This window comes from Somniosus microcephalus, chromosome 20, assembly GCF_052327205.1.
Source record: "Somniosus microcephalus isolate GS21.2 chromosome 20, FLI_Smic_1.0, whole genome shotgun sequence".
In the NCBI taxonomy this organism is placed as follows: Eukaryota; Metazoa; Chordata; class Chondrichthyes; order Squaliformes; family Somniosidae; genus Somniosus; species Somniosus microcephalus.
This window is the reverse complement of record NC_141006.1, coordinates 52782946-52809070: the sequence shown is the minus strand read 5'-3', so window position 1 is coordinate 52809070 and position 26125 is coordinate 52782946. Positions and strand designations below refer to the sequence as shown.

The following is a 26125-nucleotide window of genomic DNA, read 5'->3' as shown; positions in this document are numbered from 1 at the left end:
GCAGGATCAGGCTACACGGGCCCGCTCCGCTACCCGCAGGGCCACGACCGATCCGCACCTAGACTCATGTCCAAATTCCTGCCCGCTCCCCGTAACCTTTAATTCCCTTTACTTCTAGGAAACTGTCTATTTCTGTTTTAAATTTATGTAATGATGTAGCTTCTACAGCTTTTTGGGGCAGCATATTCCATGGACCTACCACCCTCTGAGTGAAGTAGTTCCTCCTCATCTCAGTTTTGAAAGAGCAGCCCCTTATTCTAAGACTATGCCCCCTAGTTCTAGTTTCACCCATCATCGGGAACATCCACCCGATCCAACCCCTTCACAATCTTATATGTTTCAATAAGATCGCCTCTCATTGCGAACTCATTTTTAGTGCGGAAGCAAGTCATCCTCAGTTCCGAGGGACTGCCTAAGAAGAGAAGATATAAATGCGAGCTGCTGGGTGGAGCAGAGCCCAGTTGGGCCGAAGGGCCTGTTGCTGTGCTGTGGATTCCATGGTAATTCTCTAGCCACGTGCTCCTGGCCCGCCCCGCGCACGCTGCTGCTGACACGTGTCCGACTCCGGGTTGGCCGCCTTGGTTTGAACTGGCGCTGAGGTCACAGCTGGGAGCAGCCAATCAACGGCGGCCACGGTTGCCAGTCAGGCGGCGGAGAGCTGACGCTGGCGGATGGTAATTCAGTGCGAACCTGGGAACCACGGCCCCGGGCACACGGCATCGCTCCAGACCGCGGCTCCGGGCACACGGCATCGCTCCAGACCGCGGCCTTGCCTTGATTCTCCGCAACTCGTTGAAACGAAAACGCCCGAGCGGTGAATATGAAGCCCAGCAGCGGGGAGGCGGAGCTGCTTCGTGTGCTCGGTGAGTCTTTCTCTCTGCCGAATCGATCCCGGTTTGACGGCAGACCGGACCAGTACAGCGAGCGGCGTATATTATAAAGGACCACAGATTGCCCTCCGCCCTCGAGTTTGGATTCGCACTGCTTTTTATTGATAAATATTTAGTGATGGGCAGGACGCCCTGCCTGATCCTTCTCATCGGGGTTACCCATGAAAGTCTGAGCTCTGGCAGATCACTCGAATGAAGAAAGTCCTAGTGAGATATTTTATCTAGATGAATGAATACAACGTATTTTAAAAGTTAAAGTATGAAGGATGTATATTGCATTAAAACTTTTCTAAAATGTTCTTTTGTTTACTCATTTTTCCCAACACTTGATTTACTTGTGCTCCTGCTTATATATCCCTGTCACAGACCTTCCCTTTTGTTCTTTCCTCCCCTCCACCCTTTCCCTGTACTTGCTTAAAATCTCTTAACTTTTTCCAGTTCTGATGAAAGATCACCGAGCTGAAATGTTAACTCTGTTTCGCTTCACAAATGCTGCCTGACCTGAATATTTCCAGCATTTTCTGTTTCTATTTCAGATTTCCAGCATCCACAGTATTTTTTGCTTTTTTATATTGGAGTGGTTTATAAAATATGGGTACACCTTGAAGGAGATTAAAATCTACAGCACAGACTACTGCTACACTTGTGCTCTTTGCCTGAGATTTATTGTAGCTTCCAACCTTGGGTTGGTCAGTGCAATATTGTGTGGCTGTGAATCTAACTTGTGATGGAGAGTGTTCTGTGGTTGGAAAGCTAGATACATATGCAGAGTTCTGTTCCTAACTGGTAATTAAAAAAAAAAAAAAAATATTTGGACCTTTAGAGTTGAGGCATCTACACTCAAAACGTAATTAAAATTGTAGATTGCCCTCCCTTGAATGCAACTTAAATTGGTTTGCCAGCACACCAAAGTTGTGCTCTGTGATGTCAATTCCAAGTGAATCGCTCCCTGTTGCACTCTGGAATCCGATCTGGAGTTATACTATCGCTTTATTACTGCAAAGCAGAAACTGCTTTGTAGCAGTGGCAAAGTATTTAGTATGACTGCATCTTGTGAATCTTGCTTCAAAAGAATTGAACCTCATTGTAAGACTACAAGATGATGATTTTCATCAAAACAAATTTTACAACTTCTCATGATTACAGGGCATATATGTATCTCCAGAAGAAAACTGAGATTGTGCTAACCTGTTATGTGAAGCAATCACTTTTGAGGATGTGTGCAAGATGTTGACATTGTTGGGAAGAACATAAGAATTAGAAGCAGGAATAGGCCATTCAGCCCCTTGAGCCTGCCCTGCCATTCAATAAGATCATGGCTGATCCGATCTTGGCCTCAACACTTTTCTACCTGTTCCCCATAACCCTTGACTCCCCTGTAGTTCAAAAATCTGTGTCTCAGCCTTCAATATATTCAATGACTCGGCCTCCACAGCTCTCTGGGGTAGAGAATTCCAAAGATTCACGACCCTGAGATGAGAAAATCCTCCTCATCTCCGTCTTAAATGGGCGACCCCTTATTCTGAAACTATACCCCGTAGTTCGAGATTCCCCCACGAGGGGAAACATCCTCTCAGCATCTACCCTGTCAAGCCCCCTCAGAATCTTTATCTGTCAATAAGATCTCATTCTTCTAAACTCCAATGAGCATAGGTTCAACCTTTCCTCATAAGACAACCCCTTCATCCCAGGAATCAACCTAGTGATCCTTCTTTGAACTGCCTCCAATGCAAGTATATCTCTCTTTAAATGAGACCAAAACTGTACGCAGTACTCAAGGTGTGGCCTCCCCAACGCCCTGAACAGTTGTAGCAAGACTTCCCTACTTTTATACTCCAACCCCCTTGCAATAAAGGCCAACATTCCATTTGCCTTCCTAATTACTTGCTGTACCTGCATGTTAACTTTGTGTTTCATGTTCAAGGACACCTAGATCCCTCTCTACCACAGCATTCAGTAGTCTCCATTTAAATAATATTTTGCTTTTCTATTCTTCCTACCAAAGTGGATAATCTCACATTTTCCTACATTATACTCCATCTGCCAAATTTTTACCCACTCACTTAACCTATCTGTATCCCATTGCAGACTCGGTGTCCTCCTAACTTGCTTTCCCACCTATCTTTGTATCGTCAGCAAATTTGGCTATAGTACACTCGGTCCCTTCATCCAAGTCATTAATATAGATTGTAAATAGTTGAGGCCCCAGTACTGATCCCTGTGGTACCCTGCTAGTTACAGTTTGTCAACCTGAAAATGATCCATTTATCCCGACTCTCTTTTCTGTTAGTTAGCCAATCCTCTATCCATCCATGCTTATATATTACCCCCAACACCATGAGCTCTTGTGCAGTAACCTTTTATGTGGCACCTTATCAAATGCCTTTTGGAAATCCAAATACACTACATCTACTGGTTCCCCTTTATCCACCCTGCTCATTACATCCTCAAAGAACTCTAATAAATTTGTCAAACACAATTTCCCTTTCATACAATCAAGCAGAGTCAACATGGTTTTATGATGATTTTCTAAATGTCCTGCAACTATTCCCTTAATAATGGATTCCAGCATTTTCCCAATAACATGTTAGACTAACTGGCTTATAGTTTCCTGCTTTCTGTCTGTCTCCTTTCTTGAATAGGGGCATTACATTTGTGGTTTTCCAATCCGCTGGGACCTTTCCAGAATCTAGGGAATTTTGGAAGATTACAACCAATGCATCCACTATCTCTAGCCACTTTTAAGACCCTAGGATGCAGGCCATCAGGTCCAGGGTACTTGTCAGCCTTTAGTCCCATTAGTTTGCCTAGTACTTTTTTTCTAGTGATTGTTTTAAGTTTCTCCCTCCCTTTTGCCCCTTGACTTTCCACTATTATTGGGATGCTTTTAGTGTCTTCTACCATGAAGACAGATACAAAATATTTGTTCAAAATCTCTGCCATTTCCTTGTTTCCCATTATTAATTCCCCAGTTTCATCCTCTAAGGGACCAATGTTTACTTTAGCTACTCTCTTCCTTTTTATATACTTGTAGAAGCTCTTACTGTCTGTTTTTATATTTCTTGCTAGTTTACTCTCATCTATTTTCTCCCTCTTTTTGTCATCCTTTGCAAGTTTCTAAAGATTTCCCAATCTCCTGGCCTACCACTAATCTTCACAACATTGTATGCCTTTTCTTTCAATTTGATACCCTCCTTAACTTCCTTAGTTAGCCACGGATGATTCATCCTTCTCGTAGAGTCTTTCTTTCTCACTGGAATGTATCTTTGTTGAGAGTTATGAAATATCTCAAAAGTCTGCCACTGCTTTATCTACCGTCTTATCGTTTTAAGCTATTTTCCCAGTCCGCTTTAGCCAACTCTGTCTTCATACCTTTTGTAATTGCCTTTATTTATGTTTAAGACACTAGTGTCAGACCCAAGTTTCTCACCCTCAAACGGAATGTGAAATTCATCATGTTATGATCACTCTTCCCTAGAGGATCCTTTTACTATAAGATCATTAATCCTGTCTCATTACACATTACCAGACCTGAAATAGCCTGTTCCCTGGTTGGTTGTACAACGTATCGTTCTAAGAAACTGTCCCGAATACACTTTATTAACTCGTCCTCAAGGCTACCTTTGCCAATTTGATTTGTCTAATCTATATGAAGATTAAAATCGCCCATGATTATGGCAGTACCTTTCTTAAAAGCCCCCATTATTTCTTGATTTATACTCTGTCCTACAGTGTAGCTACTGTTAGGGGGCCTATAGACTACTCCCACCAGTGACTTCTTTCCCTTATTTCTTCTCTCCACCCAAACTGATTCTACATCTTGATCTTCCGAGCCAAGTTAATTTCTCACTACTGTACTGATATCCTTTATTAACAGAACTACCCCACCTCCTTTTCCTTTCTGCCTATCCTTCCGAAATGTCAAATACCCCATAATATTCAGTTTCCAGCCTTGGTCACCTTGCAACCACATCTCTGTAATGGCTATCAGATCTTACCCATTTATTTCTATTTGTGCTGTCAATTCATCTATCTTGTTACAAATGCTGCGTGCATTCAGATAAAGAGCCTTCAATTTTGTCTTTTTACCATTTTCCCTACTCTGACCCTATTTGCTGGTGCACTCTTATGCTTGTACGCTCTGTCCCTTCTTGTCACATTCTGGTTATCATTACCCCTATCGCTACCCTGCTGTATTGCCTTGTCCTTTCTCTTTAACTTTCTAAGTTTCCCCCCCCCCCCCCCCCCCCCCCCCGCGCTATTTAGTTTAAAGCCCTATCTACAGCCCTAGTTATTCGATTTGCCAGGATACTGGTCCCAGCACGGTTCTGGGTATGTTTTAAAATCTTGCTAAACTAGAAATCCAAAATACATTTATAGTATGATACTTTGATTTTTGATTTAATCAGGATTATATTCAATGGGGAAATGACCCTTGAATCACAACTGTGACTAGTTTGGCAGTTTGCTCAATGAGAAGTTTTTTTTTCTAACAATAGTCTACATTGCGAATGTTCTCACAAAATTGCTGGTGCAGTTGGACTGTTTGGGGAATGAGGCTATTTTCCTATTACAGAAGGAAAAGTGGTTACAGCAGACTGATGGTTTAATAAACTCCCTATGCTATCTTTATAATGCCATGTGCTTATAATGTCTAAATGTTACATTTAAGTGTTAGCGTAAAAATCACTACAGGATTATTTATTAACAGTGGAATCCTGACTATGCTACTATTGGGGCTTTACTGGTGTCTGTCAATGGATTCTAGTTATCTGAATTGACAGAATATTCAGGAAGGACCTACATAAATTAAAGTGTGCACTGTTGCTGCTTAATATGGTATTTGTGTGTGTGTCTATTTTGGTCCACCCAGATTGTTTAAGATCTAATTATACTGAAGCCCTGTTTTGCTTTGCAGGTATCTTTGTTGGGTCTTTGCTGGTCACTGTCAATGCTCTCTACTCAGCAAGTGATGATGTTGTGGAACTGTCCCAAAGTAACTTCAACAGGGAAGTCATTCAAAGTGATGAGCTCTGGCTGGTAGAATTCTATGCACCATGGTGAGTCCTGAGAGCACAAATTTAACAATTGGGGTATGCTGTACATGGACATTAATTATAGGCAGGGCACGGTGAGGTGTACATAATGCGACTGGGGCCTATCGTTTTACAATTCAATGATGTAATTCTGTGCTTAATCGTTTCACCTGCTGCATGTTTAGATTTTACTTTAGTTTATCATCTGTTTAACATTCATGTCAAACTTAAAAGAAAAATGTGTATATAAAAGCTATCTCTCTCTCATCCTAGTTATGAATATAGCCACCCATTTTGTTGCACAGAGTCCTGCAGGACAGGAAAGTGCCAAGTTTTGTTCATGGTCTACGAAGAATTCGCTGATCTCGGTTGGGCATGATAGGAGTTATATTTGCAATCACCATCCCTTGAGAGGACCCTTGCTGGAAATGTGTGCTGGAAAGAGTAGCATCAGGGTCGACGGATGGATCTTATGGTCAAATAGTCCTGCCTAAACTTCACGTGCACAGATATTTTTCAGAGGCGCTGAAAGACTGATGGTGCTGCCTGTAGAACCATGTCCCCAATATAAGTTGCTCCCTTTAGAGTGGAAAGGGAGAATATCAAAAGGGTAAATGGGGGAGGAGGGGAGCTTCCAAATGAATGCGCTTTGCAATGTTTACTTACAGTAAAGGCAGTATACAAATGGAAGAGGAACTTGTTGAGACATTAGGAAACATAATATTTTCCACATTGTTTTGAAACTCATTAAATCATGGCAAAATACTGAGATTGGAGCATAAAAACACATGTGTGGCATATATGTCAGGTGGTGTAGTATGAAAGGTTGGCTGCACAGAGCATAAGCTGTGGCCCAAGGATAGTAAGTCCTTTTTAAGAATCTGTAGCAGTATGACTTGTGTACTGAATGCTTTGGTAATCAAGACTTCGAGGAAGTGCCAATACATTCTTTAGACAAATGGTAGAACTTCTTTAATCATTGATTCAGCCGTAGCCTCCTACATTTTGAAGACTAAAGCATCATCTTCTGCCCATACCACAAGCTCCCTACCCTTGCCACTGACTCCACCCTCTCCCTGGCCACTGCTGTGAGCTGAAGCAAGCTGTTCAACCTTGAATTAAGATCACCTACTTCCATCACTATAACATAGCCCACCTCCGCCCCACTTTAGCCCATGTGTCGCTGCAACTCTAGTACGTCCCTTTGTCACCTCAACTTGACTATTCCAGTGCTCTCCTGACCATAATCCACCCCTGATTTCAGCTGATCCAAAACTCTGCTGCCCGTATCCTATCCCAGTTGCAAGTCCCACTTGCCTGTACACATCCATTGTCCTTTCTTGGCATCTCTGCTTGTTATCTCAACAATGTTTCCTGGTCAAGGTCAATCAAATGGGTTGTGTATGATACTTTAAAAAAGATTACGCTAACCAATACTTCAAAAACTTTCACAAAATGTTAACACATCACATTTGAACAAGTGTGTCCACGCACATTCTAGAGGCATCCTCCGTATGCAGGTGTGTAAATTTACATTATTTTATAGCTAGTTCTTTAAAGCTTTTTGCCCTTGTGGTAAACCACGTTCACTATCGTATCACTGTTAGTAGTTAGCACTGTTCACCACTGTTCGTTATAACTGTATCACTGACCACTATTGTATCACGGTACGAGGTCGCCTCTTGCCACACTGCTATACCTGGGATGACCACTGCCGACTCCGCCTTGGCTCCACCCACCAGGCCAGGTATAAAGGTGAGCGACTGGCTGGTATTCCTCCTGCTTGGATCGGATCACCCACGAGAGTGGGCTCTGTTATTTAGTCAATAAAAACCTTTAGTCACCTTCGTAACTCTTCGCCTTTTATTGGAGGAATTGATAGGTATATCAGCCCTTTATTTACTTAACTGTTGGCATGCTCTTTCCTCACAGCACCTATGACAACTAGATGCAGCTTGTCATCGTATTAACTCTCTTGTGCTTATTAAAGTGAAGCTGTTGGTAATGGAGAATGATGTACTTAATTATTTCAGATACTTTTTGTCTGTACTGAGCAATGCCAGTTTAAGTATAGGAGTTAGTGTTTTTATTAGGGTTTCAATGGAGAGCATGTGATTTTTGTGTGATGAACAACTACAGATCTTGTCCTTCCTCATTTGAAGTGTCTGAAAAGAGCATTTTGAGCTACAGAATGGATGAAGTTACTAGTGCAATTTTTCCTCTAGCATATAATATAGCTTATCCTCTGTTTCACTATCCGCATTGGCGATCTGCCACTAAGTGAAATAAAGCACCTGGTACAGAATCCACAATGTTCACGTTGGTTTTTAAAATGGTCACAAATTTTCAGCAAGAAACATATGGATGCACCATTGCCAAGTGTGGCACAGTAGCAGTTCACAGATCAGCCTTATGTATAACTATAATTGGTTAACTTGAATCGTGCATTATAAGACAGTCAGATCTTTGGTTCAGGTGTCCTTTTTGAACCTGTTATTTTATTAAGGGCTTGTTGCATGCTGAGTCTATATAAAATTTTGTAAAAGATTTTTTTCCATTTTCAGGTGTGGGCATTGTCAGAGTTTGGCCCCAGATTGGAAGAAAGCTGCATCGGCCTTGAAGGTTGTATTTTTAATGAAATGTGATTTAACCACATTTTTGGTGATTTACCATATAAAGTATTTCTTTTCACTTGGGTTTTCATGTTGAAAGTCTTATGCAACTTTGTGGAAATTAGTAACTTTAATTTTGATTTTATTTGAATACCTCTTGGTACATGAATTGAGTATGTAGTTTCTCATAGACACAATTATTGACTATTTGGGTAGCTTTATTTGAATTATAAAAGGGCTTGATTACAGTTGTTAAAATTATTTTTCAAAACTTATTTGCCACTCCCAGTTATTGCCACAGAGCATCATACACCATGCCCCAGCTTAGGCAGGCAAGTGTATGCTGCGCTAAGTACCCGTTCGAATGTCTATCTGCAATTTATTTCCCCCTCTATTCCACTTTCTTCAATCTGTCTTTGATCACTGGGCCAACAAATGAACTCACTGTTCTGGGAGCTGATGCAATAAATCTGTTCTATGATGGCCAGCATGTCATGGTTTTTTGTGGAGACTTATTAAACTTTCTAATTCATGGTTTCAAATTTTTTATATGTTTGTTTCTGATCAACGAACAGTGTAGTGCCAAGTTACGTATTTCTGTGTAGGCTGTGATATACAATAAATTGCTTTTTGCACAACAATTTGGGTCTCCCATCTAGTTCAGAGATGGGACCTGGATGAAGTTAGGATTCTGCTTTATAACTCTGTTGTAATATTGCAGGGAATAGTAAAAATCGGGGCAGTAGATGCAGACAAACATCAGTCTCTTGGTGGGCAGTATGGTGTTCAGGGATTCCCAACTATCAAGATATTTGGATTAAATAAGAACAAACCGGATGATTATAATGGTAAGAAATGGCATGGGGAACTATTTGACTGTGCTCATGCAAATGGTTCATTAAAATTTGCCTGTGATGTATTCTTTATGTTGGTGTATTTTTAGCCTACTTGTGTGTATATATCGAAGTAATCATTGATCCCAACCTGTGTAAAATGCTTTCTGCTACTGTTATTAAAATTCTAAAAGTATTAAGAAAGGTGAATGTATGCTGTTCTATGGAATAGCCGCTCTCTATCTTCAAACTCACAGCTGTAACTGCATGACTAAATTCAGGGAAAAAACATAATAGCCAAGAGGAATAATTGTTCATGTTTTGATGAGACACATTACATTATCTGTTCGTGTTCACGCACCATTTATATTAATTTAATGAGTCAAATTGTAATATTTAACTTTTTCTGTAAGAATTTGGATTGTGAAAGATTGGCTGCAAATTAATTTTGTGCTGTTGTAAAGTTTAACAGCCCATAACGAACTGAAATTTTAAATCCAAGAAAGACTTTTTCAGATTGTCAATGATGCTGATTGATTGATTGTCATTATGTGCAGGTGCCAGATCAGCCCAAGGAATCACTGATGCAGCCCTTAACAGTTTACGGTCAATCATCCGGGATAGACTTGGAGGCAAGAGCAGCTCAAGTTCTTCGGACAAAAAGGTAAAAACTTTAACCTTTGGAAATTGGTACTAGACAATGTTCCCTGTAAGCTGCTCTTTGTTCTGCGTGGCCTGTTTCTATCAACGTGTGGTCATTTAAAATTTCTGCGCATGCACGGTATTTCCGATGTAAAAGCTTGAGTGGCCTGCACGGGACCTTGCAGCTTACTGAGTGGCTGCGCACACGCACAGCTTGGAGGGAACCTTGGTACGAAACCCGCTAGGTATCTAATGCCGTGTTTGCATTGGTGTGTATACTGATCAACACTCTCGCGGGGTACTGCTGGTGAGGATTTTGTTTATATCCTAATAAGCAGATCGAAACCCATTGAGATAATGTATGTAGAAAGGCAGGACATCTGTTAGCCTAAGAATGAGCATCAACCAATACCCATGCAAGCAAGCTCAGTCTTCCGCTGTAGTGACGGGACTGAGCGAGGTGGAATGGAGGCACAAGTTCATACTTTTTTTTTTACCCTGCCCCCTCCCCAGTTCTTTCCAAAATCAGATGCGGTCTCCTCTACATTAGGGAGACCAAATGCAGATTGGGTGACCGCTTTGCGGAACACCTCCGTTCAGTCCGTAAGGGTGACCTGTCATTTCAATTCACCGCTCCATTCCCACTCGGACCTCACCATCCTTGGCCTCTTGCATTGTTCCACGGAAGCTCAACGTAAACTCGAGGAACAGCACCTCATCTTCCGATTAGGCACTTTGCAGCCTTCCGGACTCAATATCGAGTTCAACAATTTCAGATCATAACCTCGGCCCCTATTACATTTTTACTTTTTTTTTCCCCACCCCTTTGTTTTGGGTCTTCCCCCCCCCACCCCCCTCTTTTTTCTCTCTCCCACATGGCAGCTGTCTCTCATCCTGCCAGTACACTTCACACCTAATCTGAGCCGTCTTTTGTCTCCACTGTTCTATTACCATCTCGTCTGGTTTTGAATACCTCTTTACTTCTTTTGTTCTATCGCAGCCCTGCCCTCAATCTATTTTATTTCCTTTCCAGTTTTGAAAAAGGGTTTCGACCCGAAACATTGACTCTAATTTCTCTCCACAGATGTTGCCTGACCTGCTGAGTTTTTCCAGCATTTTCTGTTGTTATTTCAGATGTTTAATAATTAGGAGAGGGATCTATGGCACTAAAATTTAGAAAAATTTTGGGTGGGGAACTTAATTGTTAATCTGTTGGCTTTCTCCCAATTTGACTCTTGTGATTTTAATTTCAGGTATACCTACCTGCATGGTCACAGTAATTATACTAAACTGTTCTATGTTTTATACTGTTCAGCTCTTGTATTATATTTGTTCTGTTTGTACCTACTGTCTTTCCTATAATATTGGGTTCCAGATTCTCTGGGTCTAATTTTACACTGGGTCAGTCCTATAGTGTAAAAACCCATCGCTGGATAGGGCCAATTTTCTACTGCCAGTACTCTGTTTTTTGTTTTCATTCTGGAACAGTGAGTATATTGGATTTATTGTGAATGAAATGGGTGATAAAAAGGAAGCAAGAGGTCTTTGAATTCTTCCCCCTCTAAATCTCTGCTGGTATGGTTTTGTTACCCTCTGTTACCTGACTTAATGGACCAATCTTCATATGTGACCCTAGACAACGGGTGTCCACAGACTGTCCAATTGTGTGGGCTCTTGCAGTTGGCTCACACCCAATCTTTATCTGAGTACATGTGACTCTCTATAGTAAATGATGGAAATGCAAAATAAGTTGGAAGTGGCCCCCAAAATGTCTAAACTTTTGTTTTGAAACTATAAGTAAAAGGTTAGGTTTTAAAGAAACTATTTATTTACATTCATACCCAAATCCTGTATATCTTTTAGGAGGAGCAAGAGTCATTTGAAGCATAAAGAATGATGTGCTAAATGAAAAGTTGGCAAAATGCATGTTCTCAAATAATGAATTGTTTTCATAAACTAGTTTATCTCCTGTGGCATTGCACCCAAGGATTGAAGACCAAGTGAAAAGGTGTTAGTCAGAGGGGGTGTAATTGGACCAGCGTGTGCAAACACAATTTAGTCACCATATTGTAGTCTTGCATTCTGTTCTTTATATTTTTTATATAATACTTTGACAAAAAAAATGACAATTTGGGAAGCAGTCAGTTTCCCTGCAGTATAGGCTGAGGAGCTGGGAGACCCAAAACTGAAGTGCTATAGCACCATGATGGGCAGGAGGCTGAATTAGAAGTTCACACAGGCCGTTTCCATTATAAATGTGGATTTATAGTGCAAAAGGTTGGTGCAGGCCTAAGATTTTTCATGAACTATATCGATAGAGGCAATATAAGAGAAGACAGTAAAAAAAAAAAAAAAAAACAATAGCGGGCGGTCTTACTGATACCCTGTAGTAGTGAGCGTAAATTTCATTTTAAACTCTGTTGGTAAATAGGAACAAGTTCTACTTAAATTGGATTAAACCCTTGACCAGGCTGATTCTAAGCCTGCTCCGTCATTAGAGGTAAACGTTCATTAGAGAAAAATCAACAATGCGAGGTTTCTTCCAAGTTTAGACGAAAGAATGTGCTGTTCTGAGATGCACTGCCCAGGGCCTCGGTCACCATCCATCAAAATCAGTTACTGCTGTGGTGGATAGATTTGCGAAACTGCACCGTTTTTAGGAGGGGGGAATTCCAAGTCCAAACCCTTTTTTCCATCATATTCACATTGTCCATTTATTCCTATGATGGTGAATCTGCTCTTAAGTTTCCAATGTTTTAATATTTGGCTAGATTAGAAGTTTGGAAAAGAAATATTGTTGAGCAGCATGGGGAAAACCTAGCTATGGCCATTGGCCATCATTGAGTTTTGGTACAATATTAATTCCTGAAATGTTAAAGTTTTGCAGCCTTGCACGATAACACCAATTGACTTGGATAAACCTAATAAACTTACAAAAAAAATGAATTTGACCAACTAATATAGTTACTTTGCTGAAAATGATTTGTCTGCTATGAATTTTTTGTTTCTTAGGATATACAGTGTAATTCATATTTCATAGAACATGAGATTGAGAGAATGTCTATAGTAGTCAACTGTGGAACAGTAGCAGCCCTAACTATGCAACTCTTATTTTCTGTTACCAAAGCATTCATTTTAGGTTGGTGGGTGAAGAAAAGAGAAACACTTGCATGCCAAGCCCTTGCATTCTTCAGTTTTAATTGTTGTCCCCTGGTTACAGAGCAGTGGTGGTGGAGCTGGTCAAAAAGATGTGATCGAGTTGACTGATGATACCTTTGATGCCAATGTGATGGGCAGCAGTGACATTTGGATGGTGGAGTTCTATGCCCCATGGTGTGGGCACTGTAAGAGGTACCTCATTTTTTTCCCAAAATACATTGGGGAGAAATTTGTAATTGATCTACTGATGGTGTGAATACTGAAGTAGTAAGATATGAAGGTATTTGCATTTAGCAAGTAGACTTTTCTTTGTCTAATTCAGGTCATTTCAATTTGAAGATGTCTTCTTGCATACTAAAGTGGCAAGTCAGTATTTTCAAGTTAAACATTTTCAAGTCTGATCATTTAGGTTATTGGAGGTCTTTTGCTAGTAAGATGCACATCTGTTCTGCAGAATATACTTCAAAATGGCAGTGGGTTTCACCTGTGCTGTGACATATTGACTAGAGCCATCACTTTGGTTCCACTTTCAATATCTAGTTTTTATTTCTTTGCAGTGGCTCAGTTGGCAAAAGGCCTCTAGTTTAATTCCCTGTCTGTACAAAGTGAGTTGCTCTCGGTAGGGCTACGACAAAGGTCACCGAACTCCTGAGTTAGGGACTGGCAACATTTTCCAGGATTCATAGTCAATTGCTATCCTGCTAGAAAATGTGTTTGGATAGATCTGGTGAGGACACGCTTGGTTTTGATGCTCCCTACAATTGACTAGCCTACCAACACTTGATTTTGACATCTGAAGAATGGTCACTTGAGTTAATTACTGGGGAGCAACTTGTGGCTGTGAAACTGGACTTCAGCAAGGAGTCATTGCTGTTGAGAGATGGGATGAAAATTTGGTGGGGGGTGGAAGAAAGATAAATTCTGTCTGTATTTGCTTTACTGAATATGAAGTATTAGGTCAAATGTAAAAGTTAATGCACTTGCATGTGTTCTCTGTGCCAGCGAATGTAAATGTAGGCCAAAACAAAACAACTGCAGTCCTCCTCTAGAGATTATAATTTACATTATCCTGTATTAATGCAGTATTGTCCAACATGTTGGCCACTATCCTCATCTGCCTAATTGGGACACTAGATGTGGCTAATTGCATTTCTGAGTAGTAAATAAAGAAATTGAATATTAGACACTGACGTTGGGCGTGTGAGCTCAATACTCATTCACACAGCATACTCGTGTGTACTTTAACCCTTTGTTCGTTAGTGAAAGGGTAAGACGAAAGCAGAGTGTGCGAGTGTTCTTTTGCTCATTGTTAGTGTTTAACTTTCTCAGTTACTGAATTGTGTTGGGTGTTTAATATACACGTGAAGTACATTTACCTGTATTGTGAATGGACGCAAGGTGTTCTCTACTAAATTAATGCATGTGGCTAAAACTGTGTTATCATAGCCACACCTGTGGCTAGTCAGCAAGTTTTAATTGGACAACACTACTAGTGGATGAGGTTTTGTTTCAATAAGACGGGGATGGCGTCCCTCAAGTTGGCCAGTAGTCGGTACACACTCTGGTAGTACTTGGTTATGTGGGTAAGCAAAGGCAGTGGATAATTAATCACTCCAGTGTATTGTATGTCTAATACACAATGCTATTTGTTTAAATAACTATGTAGGACACAAGTTCTGTTTTAATGGAGTATGTAACTTAACTTAAAAAAAACTTGTGGATTGTGTTGTTCTAAAGGTTGGAACCTGAATGGGCAGAGGCAGCCACCGAGGTCAAAGAGCAGACAGGTGGGAAGGTGAAATTGGCAGCTGTGGATGCCACAGCTAATCAAATGATAGCCAGCCGGTATGGGGTAAGTGGACAGAAGCTTTTGGCTTTGCAGCACTCTGTTGTAATGTGGCAGCAAGTATAACTGGCTGTAACAAGTTTTAATGTTTGGAACTTTTTTTAGCAAAGCGAAATGTTCTTCAGATTTCAGTATTGGTGTACAGCTTCACCACTTCTGCACTGAATTTTTCTGTCAAATATTAATGCTGTTGAAAATGAAATGCTGTATAGCTGTTGCATATCTTTTTAAATTGTTAGGTTTGGAATTTACTAGTTGCACATGTTGTAAATTTCATGATTTTGTAATGACCTTGGATAATATCTTTCCCCTCTAATGTATTGCCTGTAATTCACTTCAAATGATTTTCTGATCCAACAGTTTTTCAAACCTTTCCTTTTTTGGAGAAAGTCTGTAGCAATCTGATTCATACCTCACCTTTTGTTTTTTAACTAATTTGTTAAATTTTTAATCTCTTAAGGACTATTGTCATGTAAAAGTTGCTTTGATTCTGTGCACAGATCCGTGGATATCCCGCCATTAAGGTATTCCACAAAGATGAAGATGGCCCTATTGACTATGATGGTGGAAGATCAAAAAGTGATTTTGTTGCTCGTGCTCTTGAGTTGTTTGCTGAAAATGCGCCAGCTCCAGAACTGCACGAGGTAAGTAGACAGGAAATCGATACAACTGTTTTTAAAATCTTGGTCTTGTTTCATACCCTTCACTTTTTGTTCCAGTATCTGAGATATGATCCTGAGCGCTCAAGCTCTGGTCCTGGTGACTCTGGTCATGCTTATAATGCTGAAGTGGTCCTCTGATACATTCTGGCTCCTGAAGTGGTCCTCTGATACATTCTGGCTCCTGGTGCTCTGCATTTAGGCTGGTGACAACTGAGGCATTGCACTTGCGTGCACAATTATTGAAAAGTTGTATTTATGGATTTGGCTGTAGAGCTTGTGTAATGTTAGTTAGGAGAGGGAGGTGTGAAAGAGAATAGAAAGGTCTGTTCATGCCAGCAATGTAAATGCTTTTAAATACTAAGTAGTCAGAACAAAATACAGGAAACTTTGTGTTATCCGGAGGCTAACTGTCCAGCAAGCTCGAGCCACTGGCAAAAATCAGAAGCCGTTTTTGTTGTGTCAGTGTGTTGATAGAGACACTGAAGACAGGAGTTGGTTTGATAGGTGTTTACTAAACAAAGCCTGGAGGGGAACTAACGGATACAACACAATACTCCAGGCTTATATAGCCGAGTGGCCATTACCGGCATTACAGTACACATGGGGCTCTTAAAGGCACATACACTACAATTCCTCCCCTTTTAGCTAACCAGTACATAATATTTTAAGTAATTATTAATTACATGTTACAAGAAAAATAATTTATACATTGCTGCAGTTAATTAATTATAAGTCCGTCTCTCTGGAGGCTTCCTGACTCGGTCCGGATAACGCCTCGGTGGTGTGGTAGTTTCTGGTGGTGTAGTAGGTTCTTTTGGCAAGGCTGATTCGGCTTGAATGCCAGTGTCGGGTTCATCGGGTTCCAGTATCACTGGATCGGAGGTAGATATGGGTATCTCTACTTCGTCGTTAGGCGTATAGAGTTGTGGTGTAGGTTGTCCCTTTTCGGATGACTATGATTTGGTCAGCATGGCGCCTTATTATGCTTTCTCCGATGTCCACGGTATACATCAGCGGTCCTAGTCGTGTGCAGATAGTTCCAGGCTGCCATTTCTCGGTATGGTAGTCCCGGGCCAAAACTTGTTGACCTATCTGGAAGGTTCTAGTTGGCCTTTCATTCATGCCTTGAAATTGCCGGTTCTCCACGTCCCTTCTGATGTTGGGCTTGATCAAATCCAGCCGGCATCTTAGGCTTCTATTGAAGAACATCATGGCGGGAGTTTGGTTTGTAACCATATATGTTGCATTCCTGTATGCGAACAAGAAGTTATCCACTTTGTGCTGAAGTTTTATGTCTTCATTACCCATGGCCTTTATGGCCTTCTTGAAGGTCTGGACAAACCTTTCAGCCAATCCATTGGTGGCGGGATGGTATGGGGCGGACGTGTAGTGTTTAACCCCATTGTTTTTTAAGAACTTCCTGAATTCTTCGGACACAAATTGCGGTCCATTATCAGAACAGATCTGTTCCGGCAGCCCATTCCTGGCAAATATGGTCCTTAATACTGTGATGGTTTTTTCCGTGGTGGTGGAGGACATCTTGATTACCTCCGGCCACTTGGAGTGTGCATCCACCGCGATTAAGAACATTGAGTCCATAAATGGACCAGCAAAGTCGATGTATACCCTTTGCCAGGGAGATGAGGGCCACTCCCATGGATGTAGAGGGGCTTGGGGTGGAGTGTTTTGGACCTTCTGGCATCCTAGGCAGCTCTTGGTCATTTCTTCGATGTCTCCATCGATACCTGGCCACCATACAAACGCTCTGGCTAGGTTCTTCATTTTCACTCCACCCAGATGCCCCTCGTGAAGCTCCTTTAGCACTTTATCCTGGAGTTTGGGTGGAATCACCACTCTGGATCCACACATCAAGGTTCCTCGGCACACTGACAGCTGTTCTCTTCTTTGCGAGAATGCTGGCAACAGTCGTTCGCCATGTGCTGACCATCCCTTCACTGTTAAGTCGTAGACTAGTGAGAGAGTCGGGTCATTTCTAGTTTCCTTTTCAATGGCAGAATTTGTTACTGGTAGACATTCCACTATGGTTGAGTGGAACATCTCCACTGGGTCTACTGTAGGTGCCTCTTCTACCGTTGGCAACGGTAGGCGCGATAAACCATCAGCATTCCCATGCTGTTTTGATCCTTTGTATTCTATGTTGTATTGGTGTGCCCCTAGAAAAAGGGACCACCTCTGTAGCCTTTGCGCTGTCATAATGGGAACACCCTTTTTAGGGTTGAATATGGAGATGAGGGGTTGATGGTCAGTCAACAAGGTAAATTTTTGTCCGTGTAGGTAATGGTTGAATTTCTTCACTCCCCATACCAGGCTGAGTACTTCCCTGTCGATTTGGGCATAGTTACGCTCAGCTGAGTTCAATGAGCGTGACGCAAAAGCTATCGGCCGTTCCGAGCCATCAGGGAATTTATGCGATAATACTGCTCCTATGCCGTAAGGGGATGCATCGCACGCCAGTCTGATTGGCAGTGATGGGTTGTAATGAGCCAAAACTTCTTTGGACGTGATTAAGTCTTTGCATTTATGGAAGGCACGTTTACAGTCTTCGCTCCATTTCCAAATTACTCCTGTTTGTAGCAGTTCATTAAGAGGGTGTGGAAGAGTTGATAAGTTCGGTAAAAATTTATGATAGTATTTATTAATCCCAGGAACGACTTTAATTGTGAAACATTTTCAGGTGCTGCGGCTTTTATGACCGCTTCAATTTTTTAAGGTGACTTATGCAACCCTTCCTTATTAATTATGTGGCTGATGACTGAGAGTTAAGAGAGTAACTAAAGGCTTTTATTAGCAAAGAACAGAGCATGCCTCTCGTGGTTGACTGGGTTCCAAGAAGGCAGGGGGCTGCAGGTCAATCACCTTTATACCTGGGCCTGTGTGGGTGGAGCCAGCCGAGACATGTTGAGGCATGCATAGGTACAACAGTGTGTAACAACAACAACAACAGTGGTTTACCACATTCACCCCTTGTTTAAAATTGAGTCCGGCGGGGTGAAGTGTACTAAAGGTTCGTGTAAGTAAGTCTATCAGGTGGCCTTGTATGCCGTCCTGATCGTCGTGGTGGCGGCGGTGATGGTGCAGCATCCAACGTTGAGTCTGGCGTCTCATTGAGTGGTTGGGTGGTCAATGACTGGTCCTGGGGCTGCGGCATGCCGTCTAGCGGGGTTGGGTTGTGGGTAGTGGTGGATGGCAATGGTAGTGTTTCAGGGGCACCCAAAGGTGCGAGATCTCGTGTGGGGGCTGTGCCCTCCCGCCCGTCCGGGTACGCTACGTAAGCGTACTGGGGGTAGGCGTGGGTAGTGGTGGATGGCAAGGGGGGTGTTTCGGGAGCACCCGAAGGTGCGAGGTCTCGTATGGAGACTGTGTCCTCCCGCCCGTCCGGGTACACCACGTAAGCATACTGAGTGTTGGCATGGAGGAGGCTCACCCTCTCGACCAGGGGGTCCGCCTTATGGGACCTCACGTGCTTCCGCAGTAGGACGGGTCCTGGAGAAGTCAGCCATGTCGGTAACGAGATCCCCGATGTGGACTTCCTGGGGAAGGAGAACATTCTCTCGTGAGGGGTAGCATTGGAGGCTGTACAGAGCAGTGACTGAATGGAGTGGAGCGCCGCAGGGAGGACTTCCTGCCAGCGAGAGGTCGGAAGGCCCTTAGATTTCAAGTTTAAAAGGACTGCCTTCCAGACCGTCGCATTCTCCCTTTCCACCTGGCCATTCCCCCGGGGGTTGTAGCTGGTGGTCCTGCTTGTAGCGATACCTCTCGAGAGCAGGTACTGCCGGAGTTCGTCGCTCATAAAGGATGAGCCCCTGTCGCTATGAATATAGCTAGGGAAACCGAACAAGGCGGGCGATTTAAAAGCTGCTGGCTGCAGACTGTGAGTGGGGGGAGGGGTCCGTCATACGCTAATGTGACACTCTTAAGGTTGCACTGAAAATCCAACCCCAGTAGAACGGCAGCGCAAAGATGGGGCAGGACCAGGAGTTTAAAATTTTTGTATTCTGTGCCCCTTACTGAAAGGGTCACTACACAGTAGCCACCGACGTCCGCTGACTGGGCTTTGGAAGCCAAAGAGATCCGATGTCGCGTCGGCAGGACCGGGAGAGAGTAACTGCGCACCGTGTCGGGGTGGATAAAGCTTTCCGTGCTCCCGCTGTCAAAAAGGCAGGTAGTGGCGCGGCCGTTTACCTTAATGTCCATCATGGACCTGGACAGTTGATGAGGGAGAGATTGGTCCAGCGTCACGGAGGCCAGCATATGGTCGAGCGAGTCGATGTGGTCGTCAGATGAGGCGGTGGTTGAGTCCGGGTCCCCCGTGGTTGAAGTTGGAGACGTCCGAGATGGCGGACAAAATGGCGGCGCCCATGGTCCCGATCCCCACGCGGCTGGGGGAGCCCAAGATGGCGGACAAGATGGCTGCCCCCACGGTTCGCACGCGGCGCTGCTGGCGTTAGTGGTTTTACCTTTGCAGGCGCTGACATAGTGTCCTTTCTTCCCGCAGCCGGAGCAGGTAGCGTTTCTCGCCGGGCAGCGTGCTCTGGGGTGTTTTGCCTGGCCACAAAAATAACATTTCTGTGCTTTGGACATCGCAGCAGCAGTTGAAGGTGGCGGTCCCATGACCCAAGGTTGTGGCGTCCACATTGCGGAGCGGTTAGGGGAGAAGGCGTCCATATTCCTGTGGGCCGCGTCGAGCGAGAGCGCGAGGGACACTGCCTTTCTCAGGTCCATTTCTCCCTTTTCCAACAGTCTCTGCCGGGAGTAGTCGGACCTTAGACCCGCAACAAAAGCATCTCGGATCAGTCCCTCCGTGTGCGCTGCGGCTGATGCTTCTTTGCAATCGCAGTCTCGGCCGAGTATCCGTAGTGCCCGTAGGAAGGCCTCCACCGATTCCCCGGGCTGCTGTCTGCGGGATCTTAAGAGGTGCCGGGCATAGACCGTATTTACCGGGCGTGCGTATTGCCCTTTTAGCAGACCGATAGCCGCCGCGTAGGTCGTCGCGTCCTGGATTATTGTATAAATTTGGTGGCTCACCTTTGAGGCCAGGATTTCCAACTTGTTTTCGTCCAGGGTCACCGTTGAGGCTTGCAGGTAGGCCTCGAAGCAACGCAGCCAATGCGCGAATTTGGTAGCCGAACCCGCTTCTTGCGGGTCTAGGTCCAGGCATGTTGGTCTGAGGGCTTGCAGCAGCTCCTGTTGCTCAGCGTTTGGTGCAGCAGCCTGCTGTTCAGCAAATGTCGACATTTTGTTTTTGCTAATAAAATTGATGCGCTATCAATTACTCATAAAAGACTGAGAGTTAAGAGAGTAACTAAAGGCTTTTATTAGCAAAGAACAGAGCATGCCTCTTGTGGTTGACTGGGTTCCAAGAAGGCAGGGGGCTGCAGGTCAATCACCTTTATACCTGGGCCTGTGTGGGTGGAGCCAGCCGAGACATGTTGAGGCATGCATAGGTACAACAGTGTGTAACAACAACAACAGTGGTTTACCACAGTGGCCACAATATGATATTTGATTTTGGAAAAATTCGCACTTGGGGCGATTTGCTCGTAGGCCCCGTTCTCTCAGCCTAGTGAGCACCTGCTCCAAATTGGCAAGGTGCTCGTTGTCATTTTCTCCTGTTACAAGGATGTCGTCTAGGTAGCATCGAGTCCCTGGAATCCCTTGGAGGACTTGCTCCATAGCTCTTTGCCAGATAGCTGGAGCGGATGCTACTCCGAAAACCAGTTGATTATACTGGTACAGACCTTTGTGTGTATTTATCGTGAGATTTTTTTAGAGGCCTCTTCAACCTCCATCTGTAGATATGCCTGTGCCAAGTCAATTTTGGTGAAACGTTTCCCTCCGGATAGTGAGGCGAAAATATCTTCTATCCTCGGAAGAGGATACTGTACCGTGTGAAGGACCGGGTTTACAGTCACCTTGAAGTCTCCACAGATGCGAATTTTTCTCTGTTCTTCAGATTTATCATTCTTCAATGCTTTCTTCATGACTGGGACGATGGGTGTTGCCCACTCGCTCCAATCTATTTTAGATAATACGCCTGCCTTTTCCAAATTCTCCAGCTCTGCCTCGACTGCTGGACGAATTGCGTATGGCACCGGTCTTGCCTTAAAAAACTTGGGAATTGTGGCATCTTCCACTTTTATTGAGGCGGTGATGCCTTTCAAGGTTCCTAGTTTCTCTTGAAACACTTCCTTGGCGTTGGCCAAGATGTCTTTTAATCGTTCAGGTATGACGTCATCATTTTTTTTCTTACTGGTCACCGTCAGTGCCTGAATGGAGTGCCAGTCTAAACGTATTTTCCTGATCCATTCATGTCCCAACAGCGGTGGACCACCATCTTGTAGAACGTATAAATACAACTTCTGTATTTCCTTGCCGTTGTATACAACAGGCACCCTTATTTTTCCTTTGGGGTATACTTGCTGCCCCGTATATGTTTTCAAGATAATGGATGTGTCTTTTAAAGGTATATGCGGAAATAGCTGCTCGTAATCCCGTCGATTTATGACGGTCAGAGCTGATCCTGTATCTAGCTCCATTTTAACTGGGGACCCTGCTATTGTGAGGGTAATCCAAATGGTCTGGTAATCTCCTTTGGCAATTACATTATGTAATTTGAGAGAGCTTAGTCTCTTGTTCCCGGAGTCACTATCGCTCTTCTGGTCTTCGGAGCTACTGTCCGTCATCATTTGTACCTTTGTGCTTTTCCTTATTGATTTTTTTTCCTGTTAGTGGATTTTTTTGTTTCCAGATCGGCATACACGTGTAATGTGTCCCATCTTTCCGCATTGCCTGCATGCTTTGTCCTTGAACCAGCAGTCCCTCTGGTCATGGGTGGATCTGCCACAGCGATAACATCTCTCGAAACCCCGTGTCATTTCATGGGTGCCGAAGTCTTGTGGCTTTTGCTGTATCTCTGCAGCTCCTCTTGCACTGAAAGCCTTGTCGAGTGTTAAATCTTTCTCAGAAAGTAGCCTTTTTTGTGTTCCTACACTTAGGAGACCGCAGACGAATTCGTTTCTAGAGAATCTGCCAGTCCTGCCTCGAATTGGCAGTGTAGGGTATCAACAATCTCCTTAAAATTCTTGTCCATCGGTTCGGCTGGAGTGATTAAGTTTCGTAACAGCTTGTATGTCTTTGCGCCCATTAGATTTAGAAGTACTGAAGCTTTTTTTTCATCTATTCCATTTGCGGTGCAATATACCTCCACTCTTTCCACATATGTGGTCCAATCCTCTATCTCGTTATCAAAAGCATCAATATTGCCAGAATTAGGCATCTTAAAAAAGATATGGCGCTTCCCACGCTTTTCTTTTCTGCAGAAAAGATTAGGCGCTTTCCCGCCGCTGCTGCCGATGACGACGCTGTTTCCCGCGGTTTCCGTTCTTATTTATTTATTTACAGTTGGAGACTCGTTCCCGCCGGACTCTCTCTCTAGGTCTGAACGCCGACCTGCTTGCAGCGCTGGCCGTCTCCCGAGTGCTCCCTCCCCGTCTGTTACTGCTTGCCTCCGCTTTCGCTGCTTGGCCCAGCTGTAGAGCCAGCTGCTGGAGCCCCAGCCTGACGCCCAGGAAGGATTACCGCAGTACCTGCCGCCAGCTGGTGAAACAACAGCTTCTTTCACTTCTTGATTCTTCTGGACGCCGGAGGAATCGGTGTCCTTGAGGTGCTGCCGAATTGTAGGTAAGTTCATCGCCACTGTTGTGTCTGTGTGTTGATAGAGACACTGAAGACAGGAGTTGGTTTGATAGGTGTTTACTAAACAAAGTCTGGAGGGGAACTAACGGATACAACACAATACTCAGGCTTATATAGCCGAGTGGCCATTACCGGCATTACAGTACACATGGGGCTCTTAAAGGCACATACACTACAGTTTTGTTAGGTTTTTTTTCAACAGTCAAGCTCTGGAAAGTCTCTCTGAAGCTGTTGCTAAGCTACAGAGACACTTCCAAGGTACGGGCTGACTGTTTAGAAGCTGTTGCTAAGCAACAGTGTTGTCAGATACGGAGATGAAAAGCTCCGTATGCTTCAACATTAACACTGGTGTGTCCGGCAGTTTTGAGGGAACGGCAACAGCTCGGTGCCGGATAGCACACAGTTTCCTGTAACAGCATTTGTTCACTGACTCCCACCCAATAGGCAACAATGAGGCGAGAACCATCTCGAGAAACGGGCCCTCTGATCAGAAGTACTAATGTTAGTTGTTTATAGTAGAGTGCTGCCACAAAGGCTGGGCAGTAGTGTTATAACGCAGGTACAATATTAAACAATATGCACTTAACAGTAGCAAAATTCTGCTGTGGCCTTTGTGATACAACCTTGGTTGGATAATCTAAGTATTGTGCCTTTGGTCCCAGAGTAACTGATAATGAGCTACTAGCCTGCAGTTGAATCAGCGAAAGGGAAGCATGATTATTGCTGGACAAAACTCTCCACTAGTCCTCATCCCCCACAGGTGGTATGTACTCTGCACTGGTACAAAACAAGACCTCACATGCTGTTGAGAAACAAATGAATCGTGTACAGGAGGTTTTGTATTCATCATTAATAACCACTGATTATTGAACCCTTACACTATCCCTGCAAAACAAGCAAATCAAAAGTACACTACCAAACTTTCAAATTGTTTCTTAGCTTTTTGTAGATCAGGCAAGGACCAAAGCAAGTTCAAATAAATTCATACCCAATAATAAGTTTTCTACTTTTTTAAAAATAGATTACTAATGAAGATATTCTAAAGAAGACATGTGATGAGCATCAACTATGTATCGTTGCTGTATTGCCACATATCCTGGACACAGGTGGGCTTTAGCTATTCATACTGTTACATGAAACATATGGAAATTAAGGTTAGGGGAAAAAAAAACAGCTAGTCAACAAAGCCTGTCCCATACTGTCGTCATATTGCAACTTAGGCACATCATGGCACCCATCTGCCCCACATCAACCAATCACGCAATCTCGTGGGAGAAACACAAAAAACCTATACACACCTACTTTCTATATCTATCTGGTTATGTCAACCCAACTTGGGAACTCGCCCAATTTCCGTTTCAATGTTTGCAGTGAATCCATGCGCATTTTTTAAAGTGGAGACAGTTGCCTTTTTTTAAAGATACAAAACTACTATTATTGGTCTCCTAAAGCATTGCATTTGACCATCTAATGAACTTGGCTACACCTGTTCACAGGAGCTTCTGGGAGAAATGATTATTTGGAAGTAATGAAGACTATGGCCAACAAATACAAAAAGAAGTTCTGGGGGTAAGTAAATTTGTTCAAATATTTGTCCAAATTGAAATGTATAGCAGATGTTTAGGTTGTTGGTTAATGCACGGATGCACTAATATACTTCATAAATTTGTATTAAACTTCAAACGTATATGAACAGTTAAGCTGAATACTTGTGTACAGGAAACTTAGCGATATCCGGGACCGGCGTGATGCCGATCTATGAAAACTTCCGGACAGACCAGCGCTAATGTTGAAGGATACGGAGGTTTTCATCTCCGTATCTGACAACAAACACTGTTGCTTAGCAACAGCTTGTAAACAATCGGCCCGTACCTTGGAAGCGTCTCTAGCTTAGCAACAGCTTCAGAGAGGCTTTCCAGAGACTGACTGTTTTTAAATTTAAAAAAATGCTCGAAGAAAAAAAAAGGGAAAAAACCTAACAAAACGGCTGCTGATTTCTGCCATTAGATCAAGGTTTGCGGACATACAACCTCCCGGATAAACCAAAGTTTCCTGTATATCTTTTTTCTTGTACTTAATGTATATTTGCTATTTATTTCATATTTGAATTACTTCAGGTAATTTTTTTTTTTTTTTTTTAGTTGGCTGTGGACTGAGGCAGGTGCTCAGGCAGAGCTGGAAGATTCTTTGGGTATTGGTGGATTTGGCTACCCAGCTATGACCACAATCAATGCCAGGAAGATGAAATATGCTCTGCTGAAAGGCTCATTTAGCAAACAGGGCATCAACGAGTTTCTTAGGTAATTGGGTCTGATAAATCCAACCAAATTACAAGTCAAGAAATGCCTTTCCATGTGCTTTACAGAACCATGTTTTATAGAAGGTTTTAAATGTAATTTGCCAGACCGGGCAGGGAGGTTTAAGTAAAGGACAAAGGATCGCCACCCATGTGCCAAATTTCAGTCAGATTTTTATACTGATAGTGTACCCTGTTGCAAACACATTTCAGAACTGTTGCAAATGGTGTAAATTCGAGCCCATAGAGTTAATGAATTCCAGATCCAAACAGAATTCCAGAGGACCAAACTGCATCTTGCTCACTTCCACTACACACAATTCCTGGTCTGAGCATGGAATGTCTCCCATTCCTTTACTTAGTTATTAAACATTTTGGAATCTTATATTCTTTTGTAAAGTGTTATGTTTTTTTTTTCCTGTGATTTCCTGAA

The 26125-nt window shown here is 43.1% G+C and overlaps 2 protein-coding genes across 2 annotated transcripts in view; one reads left to right on the top strand and one right to left on the bottom strand.

Annotated features, from left to right (window-relative positions):
* ak2 (adenylate kinase 2) overlaps positions 1 to 26125 on the bottom strand; it is a 122322-nt gene that overhangs the window by 39063 nt on the left and 57134 nt on the right. The gene's annotated exons all lie outside the window — the stretch shown is intronic.
* Positions 604 to 26125, top strand: part of LOC147103250 (protein disulfide-isomerase A6-like) — a 30292-nt gene continuing 4770 nt past the window's right edge. The window contains exons 1-11 of the mRNA XM_085962690.1: positions 604 to 863; positions 5809 to 5950; positions 8491 to 8548; positions 9260 to 9386; positions 9929 to 10035; positions 13234 to 13364; positions 14910 to 15024; positions 15519 to 15662; positions 24418 to 24502; positions 24893 to 24965; positions 25538 to 25696. Of these exons, the coding sequence (XP_085818816.1) occupies positions 821 to 863; positions 5809 to 5950; positions 8491 to 8548; positions 9260 to 9386; positions 9929 to 10035; positions 13234 to 13364; positions 14910 to 15024; positions 15519 to 15662; positions 24418 to 24502; positions 24893 to 24965; positions 25538 to 25696 (1184 nt within the window). The 5' untranslated portion in view covers positions 604 to 820. The remainder of the gene's footprint in view (positions 864 to 5808; positions 5951 to 8490; positions 8549 to 9259; positions 9387 to 9928; positions 10036 to 13233; positions 13365 to 14909; positions 15025 to 15518; positions 15663 to 24417; positions 24503 to 24892; positions 24966 to 25537; positions 25697 to 26125) is intronic.